Source organism: Calidris pugnax, unplaced genomic scaffold, assembly GCF_001431845.1.
Source record: "Calidris pugnax isolate Ruff unplaced genomic scaffold, ASM143184v1 scaffold44, whole genome shotgun sequence".
NCBI classification, from domain to species: domain Eukaryota; kingdom Metazoa; phylum Chordata; class Aves; order Charadriiformes; family Scolopacidae; genus Calidris; species Calidris pugnax.
The window spans coordinates 37,353,140-37,376,661 of record NW_015094506.1 but is presented as its reverse complement, the minus strand read 5'-3'; the positions used below and the strand labels follow the sequence as shown (position 1 = coordinate 37,376,661).

Here is a 23,522-nt window from a genome sequence, read left to right as displayed (position 1 = left end):
ACGCTCTCATGAGGATGTTGATCTGCAAAATGTTAGGTCCTAAGGGCACTGAAATAAACTAACCACAAAAAAATCCCCAAACATCCCCTTTATGCTAGAACTCTTCAACCAAATTAAGCAAATGAGTAAACCAGCCAGTAAGCACACTGTCTCTTTGCTCAGGCTAAACATCTTTTAAGATTGGTGAGGGCCTCTCCTGGTTCTCCCAGTTAAACTGAATGCTCTGAAGGCAGGAGCCTGCTGTAGCTAAGCTGAGCTGCAGAGCAGACAGCCTCTTTGAAGACTGAAGCAGGTTTTGTAGAGTCTTTGCTCCACAAGTCACCAAGCAGAGTCCTCAGCTTGCAACAAACCCCCTCTGCTCTTCTCCATGAGAGGTAAACCCCAACAACTCTCATGCCAAAAGTGCCACTGAGGGGGCACAGGGTGAGCTTCTCACACGCAGCGTAACGCAGAAGTACTGCCCTTGCACAGCCAGCTCTCAAACGGGCTATGCTTAACGTATGTGCCTCCCCTTTCATTTCTGAAATCTCATTTGTTGCTGCGGTAGTGCTCTGAATTTGGTCATTACTTGTTATCAGTATGATCAATGCTAAAAATCCTCCTCGTGCTGCGGAGAGAAAACACCATTCGAGAGCGCTATCATTTTTCCACAGTGGATGTGAAAAAATCTGAACACTTTGCTCTGGCACCTGCATCACTCAGATAGATTAGTGATGAGAACCAGTTTTAGTTCCATTCAATAATCAACATTTCAAAGGGCTAAAAGACATGACTACAGTAAGGAACGAGTATTTCAGAGATGTTTGAAATAACTCATTTGCTGTCTGCACATACAAGAAATCCACTTGTTGAGTTGGAAAGAGAAGGCAAAGAAAAACAGTGCTATACCTGGCTTCAATTTCAGCACAAGAAAAAGGAATTTATTCTTACCCTAGAAATCTCTGCTAGATGGGTATTCATGTCTTGGTCACTAACTGGCACCATCTGACGAATACCTTTGTAGTAACTGCAAAAAATGAAAACAAACTTTCAATTAGGTGAAATACACTCTGGTGTTCTGGTAATTTTGCATTTCCATTTGGCAATTATTTTAAACAAGCTTCCCAATAATGCAAGAGAGATCCTGCCACAACAGACCAATGGTTCCTTTAGTAAACCTGTCTCCCAACACTCGTTAGTACCTTCACAACAGAAGCAAATCACACCTGATTGTAGAGGGCCAAACCACAAGAAAGAAACCTATTTGTAATTGCAGCCAATGTTTATTTTAGGCCTTCAAACTTTTGAAGTTTTGTTTTGAAGGGTTTTGTCCTCTGCCAGACCTTCCCTGGTATTCACAGAATTGTCAATTGGTAAATGAATGAAGTCAGAGATGGAAGAGAAAATCTGAAATCCTGAAATCTTTTCAGGGTTTGATCTCTACCGAGTTATGGAAGTCAGCGTTGGTTAAGACAGATTGTACGGGTGACAGCAACTGCTGTGGAAAACAGCATTATCTTTTCTCCTGAATAAATGCATCCATAAATCTATCCATCTGCCTTCACAGACATGAGTACACACTGACACGAGCGCATAATGGTGCTCCATTCCAACCCTGCCAATGCCACCACCGAGGGAACATTTTAACATTCAGGTGTACAATTTTTACCATTCAACAGTTGACTATGATGACCTCAGCATTTGCTTTTCCTCTTACTGAGTACATTCACACAGGCTTAAGAATTACATAACTCCAAATTAACACAAAAAGAGTCTATACTTACTCTTCCACCATTTTCTTATAGTTAAAGATTTCTTTCGCGTACAGTAATTTATTACTTGGAGAATCCTGAAAAATGTATAATAGAGAGAAACTTGATTGATTTATGAACAACTCTAGGAAGCAATGGATAGTCAAGAACCTAAGATCAAATTCTATTTTCACATGCACTTGAGTTTTACTGATATTAACATTCAGATGCTTATTATTAACGTTTACCTTGTGAGATTATTTGCTTTAAAAGGATGAAGTTTATGCACAGCATTACTGTTACATCAATGCAAGATGATACTAAATTATTGGTGGACATGAAATAATCAGCTCTCAAGCTTGCTTGTTATAAAAGCAGCTGATATTTTCTCCTTTCTATAAAAATCAATCAGCGGACTACACAGTCACACCAACCTGTTAAGTGGTGAAATGCTAACTTCATTATAAAACTAAAAAGAAACCATCAAGGCTGCATCTCCTCAGAGAATGGGTATTGTCTACGAGGATGCCCTTTGTCTTGTCAGGCATGAGCATAAGTCAGGATGTAGAATGCAAATCACTTACTCTGCTTAATTTGTGCTCTGTTCTTGTGCAAGCATCCATGAAAGTCTGTGCAATGACTGACAAGGAAGCATCCACTACTTCGTGAACTTGAACATCAAAGATGAAATGGGGATTTTTCAGTATGTTTACCCAGAATCTAAGAGGAAGGCTGCAAAGCAAGGAAAAAGATAAATAATCCTTTTTACACAACAAATGTTCTACACCAAGCAAATCACACAAAATTAAGTACAGGTTTTGCATTTTGATCTCCTCACAACAGTGAAGCTTAATTTTCTATTTCAACATTTATACAAGCTATCTGTTGTCTGGTTTCCATGTCTGAAAACCAAGTCTTTACATCCCTCTCAGAAAAATGAGAAAAACTTGTGTAAGAGTAATCTTAAGTGCCCCAAAATAGCAAGAGACAATGTCTGCGTGCTTAGAGAAAGTACCCGAGTAGTATTTTATTAGATTTTGTGCTTTGACAGGTAAATCTAGTCACATTGGTCTCTTGCTTTCCTCTTCTTTGAGAAAAGACAAAAAGTAAAGTGGTAAATCTGCCAATGACAATCCCATAGATGGGCTGGTTTCATTTTTGCAGCTTCTAGGCTTATGGGGAATCCTTTTGATCTTATAAACACATTACCTCAATTAAAGTGATTCTGAGAATTATAAATGAAATTTACTTTGATTTGTGGTAAGAGTGCCAGTCCATACCTGGCAATTACACCCTCATTTCTCTGCAATACAAGTATTATTCTGTTCATACTGTACCTGTTTGTTTTCCAGATGTGAATGGTGTCTTCATCCTTGATGTCATGTTTTTCTGCTTGCTCATCAAGAAAGTCAAAGAAGTATTTCACAGCTGGGGGCACCACATGGTTTGAGTTGAGCACGCTATGAAAGAAGTTATCTACAAACTGCTGAAGTGTCCCCTAAAAGCAAATTTTTTAAAAAAATCCATTACATTTGTGTTACAGGCTGAACTCGGTGCCATCCTAGAGCCTTTTATTCCTACTGACACGAACAGCTGGTGGCAGTCACTGATGGCCTTCATCCTGAGTGCTAAGGGTACCAGGTGACAAAAAAACAAGCAACTTCTCAGCAGTGACCTTACAAACTGCCAACACAGTAAAGACCTTCTAGAGAACAATTTTATGTTCTAGCCTGAAAGGTTGTGACTTCACCAACTATTCTACAGTTTGCACAGTGAGGTGTGCTTTCTGCTCGACAGAAGAAGCAGAAAGTGGTTGCTAAGTATACAACACATTTACGCTTCAAGGTCGTTGTGTGCTTAAAATAATTGTTAGCTATTCTTTAATGGTTTTGCAGCTTCCCTCCCCCAGTTTCTCTGTCTCTAGAGCACCAAGCAATTTTTAGAAGCAGAATGATATGACAAGTACCAGTGACCATTTGACTTTCTGTTTAAGGGCAAGCACTTGGGTCTCATCAGACACCCAGCTTGGTCCACTCCATGACCCCCACTGAGCCTGAGAACTTAAGTGTCCCCAGAAGGACTGTGTGCTTGGCTGGATTCCTGCACCTGCCTGGACCTTAGAGACCACAACCTCAGAGACCGTCCCCTTGTTTTAGAGATGACCCTGTCGAGGCCACATGCAGTTCATCCGCGCTCAGCTGGTTGGCCCTATGGACATGTTTGAAGGGCTGCATCCTCTCTCTCAGGGTCACTCCAGCTGCCAGCCCCAGGCCAGGGCAGGGACCAAGAAGACAAGGAGCCCTGATCTACTCTGTTGTCAGCAAGGACACATCAACAGTCCTTGAGCAGTACTGGTAGCTGTGGTGCCAGCCATGACACCTCACCAGCTCCGTACCAGGTAGTAAAGCTCCAGACTGGTAATAATCTAGAGACTGGCTATTTGGAATAGAAAAGGGATGGCTGCATCTTGCTGGCTCTTTGTCCTGGTCTATGTCATCTATACACAGACTTTCCTTCACAACCACTTTTGCACTTGGACAAATGGCCTCAGCTGGAGCCAGGTCACCCTCATTTTCATCAGGGACCTGGCCTTAGGATCATTAAACACATGATTCTAAATCCTTTCTGCAAGGAGGAATGCTTCACAAAATTATTTTGATTGCGATCCATTCTGCAGTATAAGCACTAAAAATACACTAAAAAGGTTATTATTGTTTGAAAACATTTTTATTATTTTTCTAGGGTATATGGCAGCGTCGGTCACAAACAAAACCAGGGAAATAAGAGGCTCTGTTGCAGTTTGTAAAGCATTTGGTTCAAAACAAAACCCAACAGAATATTATCTAAACAGGTGGCTCAGAGGAGAATATCCATTTCTGTCTTGCATGAAAAATCCTTATTTAACGAACACATAATCATGGTTCTCAGCTTTGATTGGCAGCTATACTTTATCTCTTTCCCAGTAATGTTCCTCAGGGCATATTAATAACTTGAAGCTCTGAACACCAGCTTATATGTACGTGAGACATATTCAAAATTGCAGCCAAATGCATGATTAATAGTTGCATCATTTTCTTCAGTTGTACCTCAAAATCTATAGGTGTAAGGTGTAACCATGACACAGCTAACCCTTACCTTCACAGAGAGAAGTCTGGTCAGGTAGATTTCTGTAATAGCTTTGGTCCTCTCTTTTTCTTTCACGCTGCCTCGCTTTGATTTGCCTTCATCTATTTCATCTACTGGCCGGACTAGATGCCAGACCTTGTTTTCATCTTCCAGGAGTGCATGCCCTAGAAACAGTAATTGCAATAATTATAAAAAATGCCTCACACTCAATTCAGCAATGCAAAAATAATCATATACCTAAGTACAGGTAAGATCCTGATTCTCTATCCTTAACTTTTCTCTTGCCAAGATGATGTAGATCACTCTGTTCCTGCCCAACATACACAGCTCAAGCACCAAACGTTCAATAATAGATAAGCTGAAAAAGCAGCACTGAAATAGGATAGTGGCTTGTTTTTGTCAGGAGCAAAGGGAGAGGAAGCAATCACACAATAAGGAAACTCCTGTTTGGTCACCGAAGCACGGTATGTGTACTTTTTCGAGGTCCACACAGTGAAATACTCTATTCCTTTGTGAATTCTCAGAGACATGATCAAGCTACAGAAATTCAGCTAGGCCTGACCCAACAGCCACCACAGAAAGGGCAATCAAAGCCTGCTCCAGGTACAAGGCAAGATATTGTAGCAGCTCTAGTGAATTTGGCAGTGGTAATTTAAGAATTTATGACATCAACTTTTTTTCTAGGTACCATCGTTACAATTTACAGTTTTACCCCAACTACTGGATTCAATGTACGGTACCTCAGTTCAGAACTGCCTTTATCAGCATTTGACCAGCACCACTTGACTACGTAGCTGAGAGGAGGAAAAATGCATCTTTTTGCTGAGAGGATGTGAACTCCAGCAGACAGAGGTAAAGACTACAACTCATAATCCATTTTAATAAGATTTTAAAAGATTTGTTTGTCAGTATTCATAGCTTAAACCAGAGAAAGAGTGTCACACCAAGTCTGTTAGCCTATAGCAGAGACAGGAGTAAGCTCCTGGATGCTTCAGACAGCTCATCTGATGGCAGGGCCTTGCTATGCTCCATCCATGGCTTGGTCATGCACCTGGTCCCTGAGCTAACTTCAGTGACCATACAGGGACTCTTGCATTTCAGCATCAACATGAATGATCAGACAAACAGTATGCTGGAGAATCTTTTGTTATGAAGAGTTCTAAAAGAGATCATGCAATTATTTTAACTTGCAAGTAATATCCACTGAAAAAAGATTCTGTGCCACAAACTAAGTTTCAAACATCCTGGTTTTGCTTGTTCTTCCTTTAATTTCTGAGTTTTGATACCTACTTGGCATAGTCCCTAAAAGCAATGGCGCTTTTCCAGTGGAAGTTACTAAATCAGTGCATTTAAAATCATTGACGTCTTTAAAATGTGAAAGTTATTTTTCCCATAAAAATTGTGATTTAGCCCTGTTGCACAAAGTACTTGGCATTACTGCTAAGTTTTATGCTTTAATATATGTATCTAATGTAACTGAATCCCAGTTACAGCAGAAAAATATCAGTTTCTAATTGCATGAATGTTGTCCTTTCAAATTTTTTGCCATAGCAGTTTATTAAATAAGTTCCTCAACAGCTAGATTAATTTTACCATTTTTGATATTTTATATCACAGGAGAAAATAACATTTATATGTAATCTGGCCAAACCAATGCTTCTGCATGAATTTACTTTATATATCCTCATGAAAATCATTAGCTATGCAGTCTTCTGGAGTCTTTACTTCTTAACCAGGTAGGGGAAAAAAAAAAAAGACACACTAAATCACGTTGTCCTTCAAGAGTCCTTAATTTCACTTGGAAGTTCATGTGAACGAAACAAGAAAGAAATAAAAGCTATCACTTTATTTTGAAACAGCTGCGATTTCGCAATCGATACCATTCATAACAATCAGTACAGTAAGAACTGCTGGTGGGCCTGAAGTCTGGAATTTCTTTTGCAATGCCTGTTATTTACTTTTGTAAATTAATAGATCAAATCACACAGTTAGAGCAGAAACTATTTTCCAGCCTTATGTCAGTTGCTTGGCACACTTCCTCCTCCTTCGATTCAAAGGAATTTATCCTCTCTTTGCCCTCCTGACTGTATATGGCCCAGTTTAACTCTGGAGAGAAGAGAAACAACCAAAGGCGTCTCCACTGAGATTACTGGCCCTTGTTTCATCTTAATTTGGCCCGTGTTTGTTTAGCAACAACAGGATTGGCTACTAGTGAAGTAGTAGTTATTTCAGAGGAAAGAAGGGATGAAGAGACTGCAGCTCAACCAGACAAACTTTTGCAATACAAAGATCCCACTTCATTGCTAAAAATAGCAGGAAGAAAGAGGAAGAGAAATTCAGAACATGGGGCAACAAAATATGTTAGCAGTACGGTTGCTAAGAGAAAATAACATTTCTGTGAGATAATATTTTCCCCAACGGAAAAGTAGGAGGTGAAGAAAATAAAATATAGGGGAAAACACCTCCTTTTTATTGCGGTAGCCGCATTATGAGTCAAGCTGTAAGTGGGGAGAAGACTGTGCCCACTGGGTCAAATGCTTCCCCCAAACTCTTGGCCCTGGGGCATTCTTTGGCCAATATAAAATAACACTGGGGTGGGGGTTAATGACAAATATTGACTGCGCTGATTAATTATAGTGGTATGAACCATGATGTAAACATGATGGAGGCAAGCGAGGTGGTGACAAGCAATGCAGCCCTTTTTCCCCTTGCATGACCTTCAGCAAATTAACTTCCTCCCAGTCTCCTCCCGCCTTGTGAATAAACTGCTCTGTGGAGGTGAAGGAAGGGCTGCCCTACACGGATCTGCTAATCAGTATTTCTGATCTGCAACCCTCTGGCTATTTTTATTCAGAATTAAAAAAGAAAAAAAAAAAAAACCACCCAGGAAACTCCGGCTCCCCCCCGAATAACAGAGCGTGTTGTTTTGGCTTATAATCCAGCACAGAAATACTAGCATGAAATCATTGAAACCATTCTCCATCTTGATACAAATTAGTAATTGCATTTATTATCTCCAGAAGCAAAAGATGCTGCATTTAATTTGTCACAACCTCCAGCTTCTACTGTCTTCCTGTTAGAAGCTGTGAATCAAAAGCAGCATGGAAGCAATGCCAGGTTTTAGAGGAACATCTCTGAACATGGTTTTACATTTTCGTTCTGTGCAAAGCCTAGTACTTTGGCAGGCAGTCAATGGCTTCAGCTGACACTTCTCAATGCGAAAGGTGCAAGTTAATGAGAGACTCTGGATAAAAGGAAAACCACTTCATCACAAGCCTCATTCATAAAGCTGGGATAGGATTTCTATTTATTCCAACCCTGTAAATCCCCGTGTCATATAAATGTGTATGTGTGGGAGGGGAAGCCTCTGATCCTGTCCTCTCCCTTTCATACACACAGCGTCTCACAAATCACTGTCACTGCAGGCTCTTGCTTAGTACTTGCTTTGTAACATTTTATAGCTTTCAAAAAGAACAAGTTGGGACCTGATAGCTCTGGGGACCCTTTGGTGCTAATTAAAATGGGCTATCCTTCCCAAATTTATACACTGCCATGGTGCAAGACAAGTTGTGGAGAAGAAACAGTGGAAGTTGTCTTCACTCCATACTTTGGGATCTGAATTATCTGCACATTTTTTTTCTCATGTATGAGATCCCTCATGTGACAGCACTGTCCCCAGAAGTCTGCTTTTCCTTTACAACTTAGTATGCCACATGGATAACTAAGGAGCTCAGAACCTTAGTACAGAGTACAGATCATGTATGTTCAAAAGCTTCATCACACTGATGAATCACAGCTAAAGATAAAATCATAGAGGAAAGAAAAAATAAAAAAAGCAAGCTGCATGGTCTGGTCCTCTACTGCCTGCCACACGGGCAGCGAAGTGGGAGGATGAAGACTGGGAGCCCAGAATGGGAGACTGAACATTGCTCGGTGTTAAGAGAGCAAAGCAAGCTAAGGACACCACCAGGCTCCATTCATGGTCCGCTCCACCTCTTTACGGTGGAGGTACCTACTGCCTCAGCAGTTATCTCAGCAATTGCTGCAACCAAACTGAACAGGGACAGGGAATCAGCCTCTCGCCTGGCTGCACTTCACTGCTCTCTGCATTAAACTGGATGGCGTTTTAAGTTAACATGCTGGGTTGTCACCTGCCCTGACGCAGTAGTCACCACTTGTGCCAGCCATGGCAGGCGCTTGTAGTAAAGGGGTGAGAGGACAGCAGTGGAGGTGTAGCTGCGACCGTGAGGAGACCCTTCAAGGGTGCTGGGAAAAGTCTCAACAGAAAGCATCCAGGAGGAGAGAGTAAAAAGTAAATGGCAAGTAATTCTGCCCGTCCTGATTTCCTGGCCGACACTCGACACAAATGAAACGGAAATCTGCGCATTTTTGTGAAATATTCTTATATGTCAGAGCTATCAGCTGGGACCCATCTTCTTGAAAAATGTACATTTCTGGCATATTATTTCCAATCTGTTTGACTGCCCAGCCCTTAAAACCTATTAAACCTAAGATTAGTAAATCTGTTTAAAGGAATGAAACTATTAGGTGAAGCAATGGCTTTTGCAATCAGCACTAGGCAGAAAAGCATATCAAATGAGTTCATAGAAGGAAGAATGACCTCAGCAATTATCATTCCATAAATCTACCTTCTACCTTGTGTAAAATAACTGAATATAAGGATCAAAAAAAAGAGAAAGTGAACATGTGAAATATAAAAGAAACACATGTGACAAAGAATCTAAATTTACAAGTAAATATTTCTGTAAAAATCCAAGTGCTTTTTAGGCTGTAATGGATATCGTGTCTCAAGTGGTTTTGAGATAAAGGAAATTGGTCTAGACAGAATAGCAACATGCAGAAGTAAAAGCTTTATAAGTTTGCAAGCTACAGGTTGCCTTTCGTGTTGAGAAGTCCAGCAGACTGTAGCAGACAGCAGCGTAAGAATTATGCAACAGCTGCTTTAGTGATGTGAAAGAGAGGAAACATTATAAAGAAATTCCTGACACTAATTTACAGTGGATTGCAAACCTCAAAAAGAACAAGGGTATTGTGGAAAACACTGCGAGACAGCATATATGGAAAAATGAAACCAAACAACAAACCCTGGAAAAACCAAGCTAGCATATCTGGTGAAACATAGAATCATAGAATGGTTAGAGCTGGAAGAGACCTTAAAGATCATTGAGTTCCAACCGCCTTCCATGGGCAGGGACACCTCCCACCAGACCAGGTTGCTCAAAGCCCCATCCAGCCTGGTCTTGAACACCTCCAGGGATGGGGCATCCACAACTTCTCTGGGCAACCTGTTCCAGTGTCTCACCACTCTCACAGGAAAGAATTTCTTCCTGGTATCTAATCTAAATCCCCCCACTTTCAGTTTAGAACCACTACCCCTTGCCCTATTGCTTCACTCCCTGATTAACAGTCCCTCCTCATCTTTCCTGTAGGCCTCAATTGCCCCCCTTCACTCAAAGGGAGGAAGACACAAAGTATGAACATACAGACATGAGTTTGGAAGGCAACATAGTTGTAAGAAATGCAATTAAAAAGATTACATCAGATCCATTACGTCATGGAGAGGGAAGCTGGTCTCTACTGCAGTTCATCTAGAGTGTCAGTCTAATAAGAAGTGGAAGAAATTTGGAAAGTAAGACAAGGAAGAAGGATGGAGAAAGACAGGTGAAGCTTTGGAAAGATAAAACATACGGTTTGACTATAGATGTAGTGGGATTAAGAAACAAGCTATGCAAGGAAAAGTTTGCCAAGAGTGTTTCCTATTAAACTGGAATATGGATTCAATAGCAATTATGGTTAAAGCTCCATTATTTAAGGCTTTTATAATGAGGACAAAGAAACAACTGCAAGTGTGCAGTGGGTAACACACAGCAAATAAGCTCTGCAGAGTCTGGTGGGGAATGTCTAGCTCCCACAGACATGCTTGATAAACAAGATCAAGACAACAGTGTCACCCTCTCTGCATGAGTTTTGACTTTAGTTATTTTGGGAGTTAGCGAAGCCACGGGATACTTACTTTCCCCTGGGACATCTTGCTGATTATCCTCTGGCTGCTGGGAAATTCCCATTTTTGACAAGATGAGCGTGGCACCATCTCGGACCTTTAAAAATACAAACACGGGGATGTTATTCAAAAGAAGTATGCACTACTGAACCTCTGTAGGTTTCTGTAATCTTTTGCAGGCGATCTGGACCTATGATTAATGCTGCCCTTCAAAGGCTTCTTGGGCAACTGGCTCTGCAGTTCAGACCAGACTCCCTCCCCTTCCTTTATTATGAGATCACATCAACACCTCCTCTGAGATTACTGGAAATGCTAGAGGGAAATCCAAGACTTCAGTGGTTCCTCACTCCAGTGTGGGTGCCCTTTGTACAAAAATAGAGTTTATCATGAAGAATCGGACCTGGTTTCTGAGGGAACTCTAACTAACTTCTGTCTTTTGTAATCAGGATATCTGTTGTTAGAAAAAAATAAATAGCATACAAAGAGAAGATAAGTGGATTACAACTGCTTGGTAGATTGCAGAGTACAAAACCTAAAACAGACAGTATAAAAATGTCAACATCTGCTCTCCTGACTGGACTGTTGAACAAACCAGACCAACCCAAAATCTATTTAGCAGCAGAGCAAGGACACAGATAATTCTCAGGGGTAGGAAGTGGCAGAGAAAAGAAGAGATGAATATGAGATCTAGCCAAAGGAGCTTTTGAATGTTCAAGGGGAAATTTAGATTTGGACACTGTAATGATGAGGAAACCAAAGTTTTGGCATTTAGCTGATGTGTTTTTGGTAAGATGTTTAGGAAATATGTCCAGACTGAGCCTTTCACACTCCCAAGATTTCACTGCCTAGACCCAGAGCTAGGTTTTTTTTTTTTTTATTCTTTATGTAGCACAGAAGTTTCTCTAAAAACAAATAAAGATTTTATTTATTACTAGAGAACAGTTAACAGATGCGAACAACTGCTCTGAAACACCTCCTTACATTATAATGCATTAGTGTGTTGATACGTTTCCATCTGCCATCTCTTTGGGATGTTAAATCCAAGTCTGAGAGGATCTGTGCAGTAGAACCTGGACGCCACTCTAAGGGATAATTAAAATAAGAAAAAACAGTTTTTAACCATGTGCAAAAATAACTACTCCAAGAATGTTTCAGTTCAGAGACCCACTGACGCATTGTGGAACATTAAAAGAAGTAATTTGGCACATGCCACGATGTGTGTTTTTTATTGCTTAATAGTTTGGCCTTTATTACAGAAGTTTGCACGAACTATTCACAGAATCACATTCCTAACCACGCACGTGACTTCTGACTATTTTCCACAAAAACTTAAATGCCTTTGCAAAGAATACAGCAAATACATATAAGAACTGCTGTTAAGTCCAAAATAAAAGACTAGGCTTTTGTATGGAATAGGAAAGCCAATTTTAGATAATTTACAAGGATTTTCTGAAGAGCAAGAATTGCATCCTCTACTTCCAGATTAAGGCAGCAATGAAGATATTGCAAAATTATTAATTGGAGCTTTTATTATGAGATTGTTGGGCCTTTTAAGTTACGTGCCTCTCTTCTTTTTTTTTTTTCCCTCAAGAAGAGAACAGCAATTTTTAAAGCATTCAAGGAGGATGATTTTCAGAGGCTGGGTGGCTCATCATCTCCAAAAAGTGCAGCTCCTGTAAGTTATAATTCTTTTGAATAATCATCATAAAGGCAAGTAAAAATCAGTACCAGTTTCTGAAATTGCTTCATTACTTCTCCATCAAATAATTGTCCATGCTGTCATTATCACATTAATTAGTACCTGAGATACTGATTCTGTCAGACATGAATACATTTGTGCTAACAGTCATTAATAGGCTCTTTGCACACTAATGACAGTACAACAAAACTTTTTAGAGTCAGGAAAAAGAACTCTGTAAGAAAGCATTAATTTTTAATGCATATTAAGATTGTTGCAAAATGCTGTATTTTTGCATCCAGTTGAACATGAATTCAACTTTTTTTTTTTTCTGCTTTTATAGACATTTTGGGGTAAATACAGAATCACACAACATATTTCACCTGCTCAATATAGAATCACAAGTAGCTGCTTACCAAGAACTACACTCTCAGCTTTTGGCCACTGAGAACATGGCAGATGTCGATAGACTTGGTCTATTATCTTTTCCTTTACTTGTGATATAGTATCACAGTTCAGCACTTTCACGGGTATGGAATCGGTTCCTCCATCTTGTACAAATACATTTACTGTCTGTAAAAATAAAAAGAATGTACATGGTTATTAAGACAAATCAGCACTGAATTACTTCTGAATCTGTTTTTCTGGGTGATTTAAATGCAAACAATATCTAAAGTTCACTGTGCAATGATTATTGCCCAGCAGCACATATTTGCAATGGGAGTATGGCTAATTTGAGCGATCCTTGGCCAACCAGCTACCGTAAATGCCAGCTAATTCCTCCCACTACAACACCACAGAAAAGATGCAGAATAGATTTACTCATGTCTAATATGCTACTATTGGGAATTTAGTAAAGAGGGATACAGAACAACAGAGCAGCTGGACCGCTGACTAGTTACACACTTTTCATAGATGCTGCTGATCTGGGACATAGTAAAGCACAAGTAATGCAGTATCCAAAATTAACAAGTTCTCAGTAATCATCTGAGCTGCACTTTGCTGAACCCCTAGAATACTGTGTGCTTTTGCCTTCCTTAATGCTGTCTTCATGGTCGTGGTTTTACTTCTCAAGTGGAGCGGACTAGGTCTGTACATATGGTGATTTATTATGGCTCAGCTGATGAGCAGTGACTTGTTCAGCTCCCGTAACTTTACCTCCTGTGACCGGCTGTTCATTAGATATATAAATACACACATATGTGCACACACATTATATGTATACATAAAAGCCATTTATATCATCTTTGGTGTTTGAAGACTTCATTTACTCCTTACTGTTGTCACAATAAATCTAATAGCTCCAGGAAACATACCTAAGTAGTTTATGCTAGTTCTAAAATATTACTGTTTTCTGATAGTATTGACATGATTTTTTTTTTAATGTTAAAGAGAATTTCTTGAAAGCCTGTAATTTGCTAAATCTAGTGTGATTTATTAAAAAGTAGCTTTGCTATATAAATGTCAGTTTTAGTACAGACAAAAGCAAATGAGAAAACGATGGCCAGGAAATCTCCCCAGAAGAAAAAAAACCCACCCAAACCAAATAGATGTTATGAAAAGCCTTTTTCTTTCACTAGCTGAGTCAGTACAACAGCTCAGAGGCCTCACGGATGTTTTGCCAATCAGGTAGCTTTGGAGGCCAGGCACATCTGAAGCATCGCTGCTCTCAGATACATACGGTCCTGCCAACCATAATGCCTGAATTTATCATCTCAAACCTCAGAATAAACTTGCATGGCTGGTATTTTTAAACACTGAAGAAAAGCTACGCCATACGGCAGTCAAATTAAACATGATTGCACTGTCCCTTGACAGAACTCTCAAACTAATCATGAGATTTCACCTTCCTTTTCCTATTAGCTTTATGGTAATTAGACATGATTTCACTGCTGGTTCAGTATGCAGCATGTCAGTGTAACCAGCGATGCAAAACAGATTCATCTTTTAAATAAGAACAATTAGAGAGTAGGCAACTGTTCTATACTGTACTTTCCCACCATGTCTCACTTTCAGGCAGAAGTGCACTAATTAACTTATGCTTTAACCTACCTTGGTGCACAAATGTTCCCTAACTGCTCCCAGTTACCACAACAATGTCCTCATCATGCCAAAGACCCCAAAAATTTATAGCAACAGTAACCCCCTTCATAATCTTTCATCATAAACATATATATAAACACATATATCTTATCATCTTCCATGCATGCACACACATAAAATCTTTGTTTGATAGGAAATCTGTAAATCTGGACCCAATACTGCTACTGTACAATGTTACAGTGTTTAACATCTAGCTAGCATGCTTGTTGTGCCCACATCCGATTGCATACACAAATTTTCTGCTTCCCCACTGCATTAATTTAGCTTAATTGCAGGCATTGGTGCTTTTTTTTTCTGTGTGTGAAAAGAAACAGAATGAATAAGGAATTATTGCCATTAAGTCTTACATGATGTACAGTGCAAATAAATTTTGTTCTCCGTATACAAGAGAAAATATAACCCACATTGCCAGTCAGTGTGGTTTCTAGGGGTGGCACTTTCAGCTCCAATATGAAGATGACAACTCAACTAATCCCCAAAATATCAATTGATCTTACACTATTTTTTTCTTGCCCAGCGCACCTTTTTCCTCCAGGCAGTTTAGGTCACAGTCTAGTGATTCTGTGAGTGAAAGTCCTACAGCAATCTCCTCAGATCAGCCCTCCCATCAGCATCCCTTCAGAATACATGAAATCGTGATTTTTTTTTTAACCAGGACTTAATAAAGCTTTTTATTAAGTCTCTCTTTCCACACAGCAGATATGTCACTGCATCTTTCTCAGTTGGAGACAACCACAAATGGCTCCTAACATGTCAATAAAAGAGAAATCAGAGAGGGAAAAGAAATAATCCTGTGTTGGTCTTTGAAGGACAGCCTGTGCATCTTTGATATTCATTACACCATATCCTCAAGAAAACCAGCAACACTGTCAGAAAAAATAAAACTAGAATTTATGCTCCCTAAACAGCTAAAGCGTGGGCTGCTTCAGTTTTTTAAAAAGACAGTGAATCTGTGTGCGGGAGCCTATTTGGAAAAGTGGTGGAAATTTGTGGCAGTGAACAGAATTAAGCCAAAGAAGAATTCGTAATAGAAGAGAACTGGATCCTGGCACTGGTGACCAGATTCAGGGGATGGTGGAGCTCAGATGGGGAGTTCTTTGTGCAGGGCTGTCTGCTTCCTCTGACTGGCAGCACCTAACACAGGTCTCCAGAACTGCCCGTAGCGGCAGCTTCCCCTCATCACTGCAGGGAAATGAGCCCCTTTCAATGCCAGTTGGGCTGCCCGTGTTCAGGAGAGTTCGACGCACACAGGAACATGTGCAGAAATAGGTTCATAAAGTGTTTTGGAGATTGCAGAGCCATCTCACAGGACTGTAGAGGAGCTCATCCTGGTAGAGTAATAAAATGATCTCTGAAATGACGTTTGATATGCTGACGAGCACCAATCACAAGGGAGGAAGACAACCCAAAGTTCAAGCATAACCTTAGCGCAAGAATTCTGTAAAAATCAATTGCCAGTTAATTTAGATGGGAAAAGGGAAGGAAGCAAACACTCCCACCACTGTTCAGACAGACTTTGAAAATTATGAAAGGGGTTTACTGAAACGGATTCCACAGTGGCAGGACTTCGATCTAACACTTTATAATTCTGTTTTCCTGCTTGGAGACTTCCTTTGGTCAAACTATTGACAGGCCTGCCCATGACCAGAATTTCTATGCACATCAGAGTAGTCCAGAAAAGTATGTACAGACTTAACACTACAGGGCTTAATTTTAAAAAAGAAAATTATTTTATAATTTATTTATTAAGGTCTGCTTACCAACTGCGTATACTCTACATCATCTCCCAGTAAGCCTGTGTCATTCAAGGTATACTTGGCTTTCTTTAGTACAGCATCCACTGGGCCTTTTTCTACCTGGTGTTTGATAGCCTTGAACAATTTATAAAGAGGCTCCCCAGCATTGTCCTGTTTAAAGGAAAGGAAAGGAAAAAAAGCAAAACCAAATTATATACTCAGTGCAGCATGTTTAAGTATTATTGATAAAAAAAACCCCACAGGCAACAGACTTCAACTCTTACCTTGAGGTACTGGTATAAACAAATAGACATCCAGTTAGACAACATCCTCTCAACAACCGTTTCAGATCTGAAAAAAAAACCCAACCCCTGAGTATGGTAAGGGTACTTAATGACAAAGTTTTAAAGAAAAACATTGCTTGCTTCGAATATAATATTTTTACATGCTTAACTGCATGCACTCTCCTAATGCAATGATTTCCCTATAGAGTTTTGAGAGCATGTACTTGCTTTAGGATAAGTGCTTTGTATTGCTCATCATTCCCGCGTACCTTCAGCTCATTACTGAAAAGCACACATCCTTTATGCAGAATCTTAAATTGGGTCTACACTCTAAGAGCTAAAAAATTAACCCAGTTGTGCAGTTACTGGGAAAAAACCTACAGATTACAAAGCTACGACATACACAGAGCAAGGTCTTTTGTAATTTACTTGGGATAACAGCAGGGTTAAAAACACTAGAGCAAGCCCTCACTGAATGCACAATGCAAGCTGATTATGTGTGCTCATTACGGAGATGATGTGTGGTATAAATGCTAGATCATTTGGAATAAAATTAGATTAAAAAGTAAATGAAATGTTCAGTATTGTGTTTTGAAGTAAGGTCGATGTTCCAGTAATCTTGACGCAGATTCTACACTACATAATTTGAATAAGGAAATCTGTTGCCAGCGGTCCTGCCTGTGCCTTCCACAGCTATTCCTGGTGAGCTTGTCTTCCTCACACGCACGGGCCAGGCTATTTCTGACTTGCACAAATAGTTGGCATTTTAATACAGTCACATTGCAGAAGAAGTACATTTACAGGAGATCAGAGAACTACAGAAAATATGGCAATCATTCAAACCTTCTCAGCATCAGCTTTGGGTTTTTGGCCCCGACATACTGATCCATCAGTTCTAAGAACAGCGTCCTCATGATGTCAGTGTAGTATTCTAGTTTTCCATGTAAAGCAACTGTCAGTAAAGATGCAAAATACACCTTAGCTCGAGCAGAGAACTCCCTTTGGTTTTCCAGCGTGTGAATAAACTGCAACAGAAAACAAACGTAAAATCAAGTCAGCGGACAGATTTCTGAAGAACCTCAACACTTGTCTGCACTAAGAAAACAAGCAATATTATTTTAACATTAATCTCCTAAGCACAGAATGGAAAAGTTTTCAGAAGTTTGAAAAAACTACTCATAATATAATGTTACTTATAATTTGTTTTCAGGTACACACACAGTATACTGGACTAACACAAGGAATACTTAGATATTTTAACTGAAGACTTATCTAAAAAGGATGTTTTAATTAAAAGAAAAAAAGGTGTTCTGTGACAATTTTTTGAAAGAGAAAATCAGCTCCCCTCTCCCTCAAATTCCCAGTTCTTTCACATCAAATTACAAAGACACTAATCTAAGTACACCTGGGAATGCACTCTCATCTGCCATAAACTGTAATGCTACCATTAACTAGCTCAGCATTGGAGCCTCATTTGAAAAAGGAGGAAAAGTTAGAAGCCTAAATCTATATTTAGGTGTCTGACAATCAGCTCAGTTTTTGAGAGTGAGCAATTAAAAGTCTCTTCCGAGCTGCTCTGAGCACTCATCAGGCTTGATGAATAGGCCACTTGAGGAGCCTCTGCCTCTCTGGGATAGAGATCCAGCAGATGGCTGCCCACAGGTGACTCCTGCGATGAACCAGGATGGAATCGGTGTTCCCTGATCATGTTTCTTAATAGGCTAAACCAAACTTGTAACAGCAGTTTTTATGCCAGATTGGGTAATACTTGTTTTCCTACAGCCACTGCAATGTTGACTAACTTGGTACTACGTGACCTGGCACAGAAATATGATCAAGCCTCCCTGCCTCACAAGAGGCTCTGGTTGTGATGCCACAGATCTGGCATTGGTTACTGTGCAACCAGAACCATATGAGAATCACTTATTTTTAATAATTTTGGTTCAGTTGCACTTGCAAACCTACTGTCTAGCACACAGAGGTATGCCTAGATAAGGAAAAAGGCGAATCTACTTCAATACTCACGTTAATGAGAAATGATTTGCTATTGAGGAGGTTGGAGAACTGGTTCAAAGCCTGCTCCACGGTCTGACGCCTGGCCTCGGGAATATCCAGCTTCCCCGTAATCATCACGTCTTTCTCTCCATCTTTGGAGGGCAAGAAGAAGACTCTGTCCGTGTAGGTTTTGTAGTCCAGTACTGGAATTCCAGCTTCATTGATATCATTTGTCTGATCCTCCATCTCTATCATTAGATCTGGAATATGCAATACAGTTTAAGAGTTCATTTAAAAAAAAACCCTGCAGCTTTTTTAGGCAACACAATCTCTTTGGGTACCTTGTAATGGAGAAAAAGTAACTCAGTGCTGAAAACTATTTCATCTCACATTTTCTCTTGCTATTTTTACCAATTATCCTGGTAACTATGAGCACAGCTAATCCTATGGTGACATGAGAATAACTGCCTTTAGCACAGATGGTTTCCTTGTTGTTCCCTCTCTGAAAGAGGGCCTTAATAGACGTCTGGGTGAGTTCATACATACGAATGTAGGATTGTAGCACAGAGCCAAAAAGAAGACACTGTAATATTATTTTATCTTTTTTTTTTTTTTCCAGTGGACATTCTATTCCCTCAGAGTCTATGTAATAATAAAAGTTCTTTTTAAAAACACATAACAATCAAGGAAAGAAAGTTTAAAGTGTAAAGCACACTAATTCAATTGGAAGGAAGGGGATGGCAGGAAGGAAGAAGGTTAAATGGTTCATTGAAATTGATGGAAACATTTCTGTGCGACTCAAAAGCTCTGAAGTTCTTAAAAGGGACAACAATTAGGGAATCATCCTTTGGAGCAGCTACTCTAGCTGAAGGCTTTCCAATTACCCAATACTGCTGATTGACTAGAATACCATGTTAATTAATATAGTGACCTATTGTCTCAGCAATTTTATTGCTCTTTTTCATTCACTTCCCCCTTTGTTTTACGACTTTCAGCAAAGCTGAGGCAGAAAGCATCTTAATGGTTTCCAGTTTTGTGGTATTTGTATTTCCTCCCTGATGTCCCTTTCCTTGGCTATCTTTAGTCCCAGGTATTTTAGTCTGCCTGCACTTTGTGCTGCTGATGTTACAGTTCCAGAGTATGGATCCAGAATGTGTTTTGAATTCTGTGTTTCATTTTACTGTCGACAAAGGTGGATGCAATTTAGGAACTGGATTACTCCTTGGATGTGCATTCTGCTGCCCCAGCGTTTGTGCTGGGTGAAGCAGAGAGGAAACCTTCAAACCAACAAGCAGCAGCAGCCTGGAGCCCCCTACTAGGAGTGTCAGCAAGAGAAAGGCACCTTCTCCTTTCAGAAACAGACATGAAGTTGCACAGGAGAGGTGGCGAGGAGGAAGAGCTCTTAACCTTGATTGATCCTCTCACGGTTCACAAAGCAGTTTGAAATAAAGCCCATTTGGGAATAGTTATTAAGTCAAAGATTTGCTTCTGGATTGTGTCCAGAACCTGGAAGGAGACGGTTTTCCCAAGAAAACAAGCTGATACAAGAAAAGAACACCCTGTCCCAGAAATGCCAGGAAAACAAGACTGGAAGAGGCTTCCAGCACGGCCAGAATCTTCGATACGCTGAGCTTCTAAAATTATTTTCAAAGTCTAACCTCAAATTGCTGTTTAATTCAATCCTGCTTTTTAGCCACTGCCAATATGAAAGAATCTATTTCTCTTTAGAAATAAAACACGTGTTTGTTGTTTTTTTTAGTAGGCCTTATTTCAACATGATCCAACAAGTATAACTCAGATAATGAGGTGACATTTCATGGTAATCATTTAGGCCAATATTTGCAATGTTTGCACTCAGATGCCTAATTTAAGCGTTGCAATGAGTGGTTCAACATGTAGAAATGCTGAGTCTTCACACCTCCCGCTGCCTTCCCTGGGATGATGCCTCTATATTTACATGGAACAATTAGCAAGCTCCTCAAATCAAGCTTAAGGTTTTCCCACGATAAACAGGGCAAAATGCTATTTCTTTCCTGTGAGCTTGCCAAATTATCCCTTTGTATGCTGATTGCTGCAAATAAATTTTGCAGCTCTGAAAACAGTTTTTAATGTGCATAACTTGGCACATACAGCCATTGAGCTAAATATTAAGTCCACAGTTACTCACTATAAAGCATCCTTTCCTCTGCATCAGTGGCCACTCACATTAATGGCTATAAGTAACTCCAACCTCAACTAGTTTCTGTTTCCCAGGTGCTAGCTAACTCTGTGCTTCCTGTAGACTAAAACTGTCCATTTCATTTAATAACCTCAGCTCCCGATTTTATGCCACTTACAGCTTTCATATGTAACAGCAAAATATGTGCTGTATGTCAATGTCAGTAATCAAGACTAAGATCTACTAATTATTTGTCCCCAGAAGACAGTTTTAGCAGGATAGCACACCATTGCTCTAGCCCATCTCCTGACTGCTCAAGAGGACCCACAGGAATGCTAATATCTGTCATACCTGTGAACTCCTTCTTGCACCGGTCTCTGACGCTCTCTTCCAGGCCTTCAAGTTGAGATTTAATTTTTTCATACTCTCGTTCCGCTTGTTGGCTCTTGCGTCTTTATGGGATAGAGGTAAGAGTTAAAAAAAGTTACAAACTGCAAAAGTATATAATTTGCAACAGCTCGGAGCGGGAAGCTAAGGGACTGGATTTTCCTGCATCTGATTTCTTTTTAAACACTGGCAGCAGAGAGAGAATGGAGGAGGAAAACAGCAACAGTGGACCAAGTCTTCATTAGGTGTAAATCAGCCTGGCACCACCATGGACCTGCTGCTTCAAAGCATACTTGGGCCAGCAATTGAAAATCCAGTAAGCAGTAGCTGCAAATGCTTGCAATCACACATTAGGTACAGAAACTCAATTTGTATGTATTGAACAAAGATTGCTTGCAACATGTCCTGCACTGGCTCCGAGCCACCCAGGAGTGCGCCTGGGACTGAACCAGAAGGTTGCAGGAGGTCCACGAGAACATCAGTGCTGTATAGCAGATACTTCAGCATTGCTTCGACTATATTGACATGCACCATAAGAGTGAAATCTGTCCCCCTCCTGAGGGACAGCATGAGGCCCTCATTACCAACCTTAAAATTGGGCTAAGTACATCTTAAGTGAAATACAGACATTGTTCTGGCCCTTTGTGAAGCATGAATTTCACCATTAATCATGAAATTTGTGTGTGGGTTAACACTTACCTCAGCTGGAAAGGCCAAAATGACCCCTCAGCCAAATCCATCCAGTTCAGACCTACAGTGCTGCCTGAGGCACCATAAATGCTGATGTATATGTGTGCAGAATAAGTTATCTCCTTCACAGGAGGTACTTTAGCTGCCATTTCAAGAATGTATGTGTGCAACTCAGTCTGCAATTGTGCACTTGGCAAGCTGGGGACCAATTGTGCTTATGTATAAAGGACGGACTGGGCTGACTGACACCAAGGAATTTGGTGTACGTGAGAAGAATAAATTGGTGCTCATACATATTTTCAGCTGTAACTGCCTTTCTTAACTCTGCAGCTCATAAAAACATGAAGATCATTTCTGTAGATTGAGCTGAAAACAATCAAGTAGTACTTTGAAAGCTTTAGACAGCAAAACCACCTAATTAAAGGAACTTACCTGTAACAGATGATCGAAGTGATGATTATTGCTATCATAGGAATAAGTACCAGTGGCAAAATAAGATTCAGTGGGATGTCACTCACACGTGTATCATATTCCACCCTTCCAAGGATCCATTCCCGGAGTCCAAATTTCACCTAATTAGGTAAGCACAGACATTTGTCTCAAAAAGTGCAGACGGACAGTGGTTCACTTCTCAGTTGTGCTCTAAATTCTTAGTAATTCTCACTAAGCGAATTTTTAGCTCAAAGTGCCAAACAAAGGAAACATTTCTGAACATTTTATGCTGAATTTAGGACACTAGCTCCTTATTCCATGAAGTAATTTTACTTTGCTTAGCAGAGGATGAAAATTCCCCAGCCCATTTAGCTACAATTTTAAATTCCTGTGTAATGAAGGTAGAAGGCATTTGGCAGCTTGGGACTGCACTTTATATGTGACGTCTTCTAGACAGCAGGCAGAAGCTGGAGGAAGACAGAACTGCAAGGAGTTTCTTTACGGTACTACAACAACTTTGGAGAACAAATTACTTCAGTTAAGAAGCACTGTATCAGTGTCACTTCTATATGATATCAAATTCTATTGAAAAAGTAACCCACAATGAATTCAGGAAGGTTATTGGTGGTATCTCTCTTCTGCCGTTTCTTTGGTTGAGGCTGTACTTCTGGTGGTTCACAATACAAGTCCGTTTCAGTGAGTGTTTTTATGTTGCAAGCCTCGTCACCCACAAAAGCCTGGGCCTCGGCTATCGTCATGGCTTTGTTCAGGTTACTGCCCTAGACAGAAAAAAGCAAGTCTAAGTCATCATCAGAAAGTCTTGGGAGACAAGAAGTCAAACTTCCATTTGGATCGTTTTGGGCTGCAGATATGATTCACAATGCAGTGTACAGAACAGCAGAGTCGTTGGGAACTACACAATTCCTCTCCTTTCCTTCTTGGTGCCAGAAGAGATGTCCCCTCCACTATTTGGGAGCTCGATGGCAGAGGACATTTCCAAATTTCAAGCTCAGCAGGAGGGGGCATCCTTGGGAAACCCAAAGTGTGTCTAAAAAGAGACCTGCTATCTCCAAGAGGAGGAGAGGAGAGGAAAGCGGAGCTGACAACTTTCTTCATTTAGCAGAGGTAAGAGATTCTACCAAGCATTTTGGGAATGGCACCGAACAGCTCTTAAAGGTTTG

At 40.2% G+C, this 23,522-nt stretch overlaps 1 protein-coding gene across 1 annotated transcript in view; it reads right to left on the bottom strand.

Annotated features, from left to right (window-relative positions):
* The window catches only part of PLXNB2 (plexin B2), a 79,940-nt gene that overhangs the window by 5,904 nt on the left and 50,514 nt on the right, over positions 1–23,522 (bottom strand). The window contains exons 19-33 of the mRNA XM_014964003.1: positions 22,944–23,120; positions 22,342–22,481; positions 21,184–21,284; positions 18,705–18,934; positions 17,523–17,704; positions 16,680–16,746; positions 16,420–16,566; positions 12,973–13,129; positions 11,860–11,960; positions 10,891–10,975; positions 4,866–5,020; positions 3,068–3,228; positions 2,315–2,462; positions 1,764–1,828; positions 931–1,006 (exon numbers count right to left, since the gene is read on the bottom strand). Coding sequence (XP_014819489.1) covers positions 931–1,006; positions 1,764–1,828; positions 2,315–2,462; positions 3,068–3,228; positions 4,866–5,020; positions 10,891–10,975; positions 11,860–11,960; positions 12,973–13,129; positions 16,420–16,566; positions 16,680–16,746; positions 17,523–17,704; positions 18,705–18,934; positions 21,184–21,284; positions 22,342–22,481; positions 22,944–23,120 — 1,992 coding nt within the window. The remainder of the gene's footprint in view (positions 1–930; positions 1,007–1,763; positions 1,829–2,314; positions 2,463–3,067; positions 3,229–4,865; positions 5,021–10,890; positions 10,976–11,859; positions 11,961–12,972; positions 13,130–16,419; positions 16,567–16,679; positions 16,747–17,522; positions 17,705–18,704; positions 18,935–21,183; positions 21,285–22,341; positions 22,482–22,943; positions 23,121–23,522) is intronic.